Source organism: Helianthus annuus, chromosome 16, assembly GCF_002127325.2.
Source record: "Helianthus annuus cultivar XRQ/B chromosome 16, HanXRQr2.0-SUNRISE, whole genome shotgun sequence".
Lineage (NCBI taxonomy): Eukaryota > Viridiplantae > Streptophyta > Magnoliopsida > Asterales > Asteraceae > Helianthus > Helianthus annuus.
The window spans coordinates 131,470,183-131,476,904 of record NC_035448.2 but is presented as its reverse complement, the minus strand read 5'-3'; the positions used below and the strand labels follow the sequence as shown (position 1 = coordinate 131,476,904).

Genomic DNA, 6,722 nt, shown 5'->3' with positions numbered 1-6,722 from the left:
CGCCAACACCGAAGATCTTCTATAAGCCACTAACGGTCGATACCAGTGAGACAAAAAAGGATATTCCTTGTCGTCGCCTTTCGGCCCAAGGCCCATCAGCCCATCTCCTCCTACACCACCCCGGCTATAAATAGAGACCTCCATACTCAGGTTAAACATTTCGTTCTCTCTACTCTCACTCTTAACACACACTTAATTTCCTCAAAGCAGTTACTTATTCTCACGCCGGAGTCTGATTAAGAGGGAAACCCCCATATTCCCCTCTTAACGAGCTAACGGTGTTGCTGTTTTGCAGGAAGGATTATCACTCACGAGCTCAGGAAGGATTAAAGAAGATTAACCCTCATGTTTGAAACATAAATCCAACTAATAATCCTAAAATTAGTTCCGTGTTTCTTCAGGTTTCCTCCTGAATTGGTGTATAGGCAGTATTACCTAGTGGAAATAGATATGATTGGGTGGTTCCGCTGGTGGCACAATGATACTCCAGTGGTCCGCCAGTGATCCAATTTGCCGTTAAAAAAAAGTTATAAACACATTTCAGGTAAGGAATGTGGATAGATGGTTGATAACTTGGGAAACACATGGGTTGAAATGGAGCAAACTTTTGGGATACAAATTTATTTATTTATTTTTTTTTTTTTTTGGGTCAGGTGTAGATCAGTGGAAACCCTTTTTACTTGAAATCCCTACCTGCCAAAGATCGAATCCTTCCCCACATGCCGGTCCTTTTCAAACCTATTGGGTATATTTTTTTCGGTTGGCGGCAGGACTCGAACCGAGAACCTTTCAGACAAGAACCCCAAAGGGGAAAACCTTCCCACCTCCATTGTAACCACTGGGCTACAATATCATTATGACTATTGCATATTCCCTTTTGTATATTTGTGTGATGCCAAGAGTCATTCTCACTCTTACATGAGTTTTTAGAATAAGTAGTATATGTAATGTAACAGTTTGTTAAGACATTTCCACTAGGCATACTTTAATTTTGAAAAATCTATGACTGCCTTGTAAATACTTTAAATACCAACATATTAATATTGGAAGGGTTTTTTTTTAAGAATTGTGGTGTTACATTTTACAATGAAGGTTGATTCACATGCCTCTTTAACATAGTTTAGTAGTCCTCTAGTCCCTAAAGGTAATGCCTAGGCATATGTGGTAGACTAGTTGGACACAAGTTTTCATATAGTATACATATATAAGGACAAGTTCTAATATTATGATGTTCACAAAAACAATCTTGAAAAGTGAAAACATGATCATTTCTTAAATTGTATCAATGGAGTAGTAAATCTACATGATAAATTTCTGCATGATGGTTATGGTGAGTACATATAAAACTCGAAAATCATATCACTACATCATCATAAAAGTAAGATCTCTTCACAAATCATCTCCTCTTGAATGAAACACACCATTAACATTGCATTTCTTCTAAAAACATTCAAAGTGAAGAAGTCGGGTCGGTTGGCTGATTTCTGATTATTGATGTATAGACTTGTAGAGGACGACGGTCACATACTTGGATAGGAACCGATGAGTTGATCCAAGGGCTACAACAGAATCACTGCTCTTTCCTTTCTGCATGTAAAGATGGTTGATGACAACATGTTGAGGTCGAGGAGAGGGCTCCGTGTGGGGCAAAGGGGTGTTAAGAAGCGTCATTTGGAGATGTGGCGGTACTAACGGCGGCTCTTTTGCGTAATCCTCGGATCCAAGTTGTAAATTGTTGTAGCTTGAATCTGGTGATTGCGGTGGTTCGAAACCAGATATGCTTTCAATGTCTTCGGGTACGTATTCCTGTCATCAACAAAAACCATAAAACTCTCTTTATCAACCTATGTAGTTAATGCGGTAAAAAATCAGATATAGGTCAAGGACCAATATTTGAGATATATGTTATCGCAGTGGGATATCGGTAATTTTAATATCATGTAGAATTTATATATATAACAATTTAACTAACAATTGTAGCAAGTAAGAACTGATTAAGACTTAAAACACTAACATTTAACAGTAACAATTAACACTAATAGCAACAATAAGAAGAAAGACAAATGGGGGAACTAAGAAGAAAGGTACTGATATCGGGAAAATCGGTGATGTATCGGCCAAATATTGGTCAGTATCGCTGACAGTATCGGTACCGATATTCTGACCAATATTTTACATGGGGACTGATAACCAATATATCTCACCGATACTAACTGCATAGTTATCAACAACAATTAATGTGAAGTTTGGCATGTTCAATTCATTTGACCTTTTTCCTTTTTTTATTTTACCCGTTTGACCCGTTACAAATAAAGATAAACCCGTTGAGACAATCACGAGTAAACGGGTCAAAATTGTGGTGCATTGTGGGGTTAACATGATTGAAATGCTAAAAGGGTAGAAAAGTATATAATTTATCACCCATTGTTGAAGAAGAAAGACAAAGAAGACATCCACAAAAATCCAGACTACTTTTACAAAGAAACAAAATAAAACAACAAACTAAGACATCACATGATTTTTCTAATATGGACCACTTCAAGATTCCAAAATATGTATACTTTTAACGAACGAATAAGACGTAACACGAAGTTGGACTCTTTCAACGGCTCATACAGTAATAAAGTCGGTAACTTTGGCTCACGACACCTTTCCAAACGCATGCCAAAACGCCCCAAACGGGATCAAAACAAGATGTTTAATCCTATAACTTATTAAAAGACAAACCAACTCGACAGATTGACTTTGATATACGTAATTTTCAGGGAAAATACCTGCAAATCTAAGATGTTATAAGTGTTGCCTGCTTCGTCTTGTGTCCATTGCACATCAGGCGAATGCCTCCATTGACCGTCAACGATAAATCTATACTGGTAAACGCCTGACGGAAGAATCTTTAGTATAATAAAATCTTTTCCGGATCTCTGTAAGGGCTTCCTGGTCAAGAACAAAACATCAAATAGTTATTTATATATTCTATCGGGGCGCGTTCAAAGCAAAACCGTAGTTAGGTAAAGAACCACATAATCACTTGCACGTAGCGCTATCCGCCTATCCATATATAGTGGGAGAGAGAAAGAGAGGCAGATACGCGGTTACAATGTTACATAACCGTCTTATGTATCAAAGTTAAAGCAATAGGTATAACCGTATAAGAAGTAATTGTTTATGCGGTTCTAGCAGTTCTCTACTTAAAAATAGTTCTATACTGAGCTATGCGGTTATAGCGGTGCAAAACAAATAGCGGTCAAGGGCCGATATTTGAGATATGGGTTATTGCAGTGGGATACCGGTAGTTTTATGTCATGCAGAATTTATATATCTACATATATAAAATGTAAAACATATACAATAGTAATAGCATAGTTGTTAAAAGCCATCGCCCCTTGCGCCTAGGCCCATTTTTCAGGCAAGGCGAGGCAGTTGCGCTTTAAGTCGAGGAAATTGCGCTTTAATTCTCCAGGTGATGGTTCAGGCACACATTCCGGCGAGATTCCTAGATTCCGGAGAGTTTCCGACCAAATTCTCTACATTCCGACAAAGATTCTCGCCAGATTTCTACTATTATCTAGGGAAAACTATTTTTCTACACTAATATTTTATGACTTTTGGTACTAAATAGATGATATAAAGTGTTATATAGTAGATTTTGTTTATTGTATTTGAAGAATAGTATTCTTTTTCGTATACATAATATATTTTTTTATTTTTTTCATTATGCGCTTTATTTTTCTCAGGCCCTCACTTTTTTTGCGATTTGCGCCTAGGCCCAAGGCGAGGCCTATGCGCCTTGAGTGCGCCTAGCGCCTTTAGTAACTATGAGTAATAGTAATATCAAAAGTCAAAAATCAAAAGTGCCAATATTTGAAACATGATCTAATCGTAAGCTATAAAATCTTCCTCGGAGTCCACATCAACCAAGGCATCCAAAGTAACGGTAAATATAGGTCAAATAGCGGTCAATAGCACCGATAATAGAGGTTCCGCTATTTGACACCACTGTTTTAGAAGAGCCTGATAACCGCTATCCCACCGCTATTGACTGCTTAGATACTGAACGACCCTCTATATGTATCAGATCGCATACTCATCTAAAATAAACAAAGGGACGTAATTAGGAAAATGATAAAAAGACAAAATTTGGTGTTTTTTAACCTTGTTTTCCAATTGTCCCAAGAACCTTCAACAGCCACTTCTTTTCCGTCATAGCTCCACGTAATCATTGTCGGGATTCCTTGCTCGGTCATCATGTCCTCATAGCTGGAAGAGTCGTGCATCCATGAATTGTTTGACTGCATCTCATCGGGTCTTTGTAATGGAGCCACGGGTACCTAAATATACACACAACAAGGTAAAAAGGTCACAATTTTGTCATATAATCGATTTTTGATCTTTTTGCAATGTCTAAATCTTCAAAGACTTGATATGAAATGGATTAAGTTTCTTAACAGCTAAGGTAACATAAAGGAAGGTCTTGTAATGGAAATAAATTTCAAGAATCACTTCAAAGCATAGTTGTTAATAGCGAATAGCGACAAGGGACCTATATGCTACATAGCGAATAGCGACAAATAGCGACCGCTATTTTATATATAGCGATACACTACAAAAAGAATTTTGAAAATTTTTATATGTATATTATATCAAAATACCTTGGTATATATGCTATTTTACATGTATATTTAACAAAAACCTATAAATCCAGCTATTTTATAGCTATATCTAATTGCTATTTACATAAAAAAAACTAACCGTCGCTATTCACGCTATTGGTCGCTATGACCCAAATAGCGACACTTGGTCGCTTCGCTACATAGCGCGCTATAGCGGTCGCTATAGCCGCTATTGACAACTATGCTTCAAAGATAAGTATATCATTCTTTTCTACATATGGACGACTCGCGTCCATTTTTTAACATACGTACAAAAATACTTCTTTCGAAATTACATTCTTGTATCAAATATATAGTAGATTGTTTGCTCATTTAACTGAATTAGAACAGATCCAAAACACTAAAGGGCGTACGAATGTTCTTCAACAAAGATATTATGACAACTAGAATAAACATAATCAGCTACGGATAGTGGGAATTCTATGTTTATCTATACAATCTATTTTCTTAAACACAATAGATATACAATAATAATCAGAAAATCAGAATCATATTCTATTTTTGCCAAACACTCAGAATTGTTCAATAATCACTTTAAAAACTCATCCAAACACTTGCCTTTATATTGCTTAATTACATAAGAATTATTCAATAATCACTTTATACACTCATCCAAACACTTTCTCTTATATGCTGCTACGATAGTTTTCTTACCACTTCTACGTTACGGGTAGCGTACTACTATCATTATTCAGATCACAGAAGGCATATGAAACCACGGTTGACCAAACAACCACAAACTCACAGTACTTCAATATCCAGCTAAAACCAGACTTCACACCCGTCGAACCAACTTCACCAAAACTAGGTTTCGAGCAAAATTATGTGAAGAACTTAATCGCTTCAAAACAACCAATCAAGAACCACAAACAAAATTCACACCCAATTTTAAATCCCTTTTTCTCCCAATACATCATTAACCAATAAAGAACAAAAAATCAATCAGCACAAAAATCCCACAAAGAAAGTACATACATTTTCCAGATCTACAATATCATCTGCATTATGAACCTAATCAATCTACTGTATCATTGCTATTACAACCATTATCAAAATCAAATCTTGCAAATGGGTATTCAATCTTTAAACAAAGGGTACCCAAAACAAAAACAAAAACAAAAACCCTAAAAATTATTGTAAAAATTGAACCTTTACCTGAGGAGTAAACATCAATGGAGAACCAGAAACCCTAGGGCTTGGAGGAGGAGAGTGACCCATGAAATCACCATCATCACCGGTACGAGCAGTATAATTAACATCCTGTGAAACGACATCGTTTCCAATAGAGGAGGTGCTACCACCCTCACCACCACCACCACCACCACCATCTTCTCTACCATTTGTGTTCCCCATTGAAAAATTAACAGAAAAATAAAGAAAAGGGTGAAAAAGAACCAGACCCAAGTTTGGAATCAGAATCTTTAAGACAGGAAACCAAGAAAGATGTGTCTTTTCAAGATTTGAAGACGACCCACCACTAAATCTCAGTGATTGTTAAAGAAATATGAAGAAGATTTTGTGGAGATGCATGATTAAGAATAGTGGGTGTTAAAAGAAGAATCTTGTTGGAGTTTTTCTTGCCATTGAAAGGGTGATTGATGGTACTGCACTGTGGATGTGAGATGGAGGGAGGACAGGGATGAACAAGAGAGAGAGAGGGGGGGGATGAGAGAGATGAGGGTAATGAGTGTATGATGCAGACTTTAATTAATTTTCTTTTTTCAGGAAATTATTTGATGAGATGATGAGACTTGAATTGTTGTAAAAGCATACATTTAATTTCAACAAATCAATGTTTAAGAGATGTACATGTCTACATTATTATGTGAGTTTTGGACTTATGTAATAAAGGTTTTTAATTTAGAGTAAAGTTTAGAATTTAATAATTCAAACTATAACTATGATTTTTTAATTTTAGTTTTTTTGTTGTTAAGGATAATCTAACTCGCATAGTTGTTAGGCCATCCGTAGTCATAAAGTCCTTTGTGGGGCGTTATGAGACACGTGTCGTGCCACGTCACACAGGGGCTTTATGGGGCGTTATATCAC

General features: G+C 36.4%; 1 protein-coding gene across 1 annotated transcript; it reads right to left on the bottom strand.

Moving 5' to 3' along the window:
• Positions 1 to 1,252: 1,252 nt before the first annotated feature.
• LOC110918787 (SNF1-related protein kinase regulatory subunit beta-2) lies at positions 1,253 to 6,485 on the bottom strand. Its single transcript, XM_022163073.2, has 4 exons — positions 5,829 to 6,485; positions 4,156 to 4,331; positions 2,775 to 2,937; positions 1,253 to 1,806 (listed from the first exon to the last, which is right to left on the bottom strand). Exons 1-4 carry the CDS (start codon positions 6,024 to 6,026, stop codon positions 1,489 to 1,491), a joined length of 855 nt encoding a protein of 284 aa, XP_022018765.1. The 5' UTR covers positions 6,027 to 6,485; the 3' UTR covers positions 1,253 to 1,488.
• Positions 6,486 to 6,722: the final 237 nt, after the last annotated feature.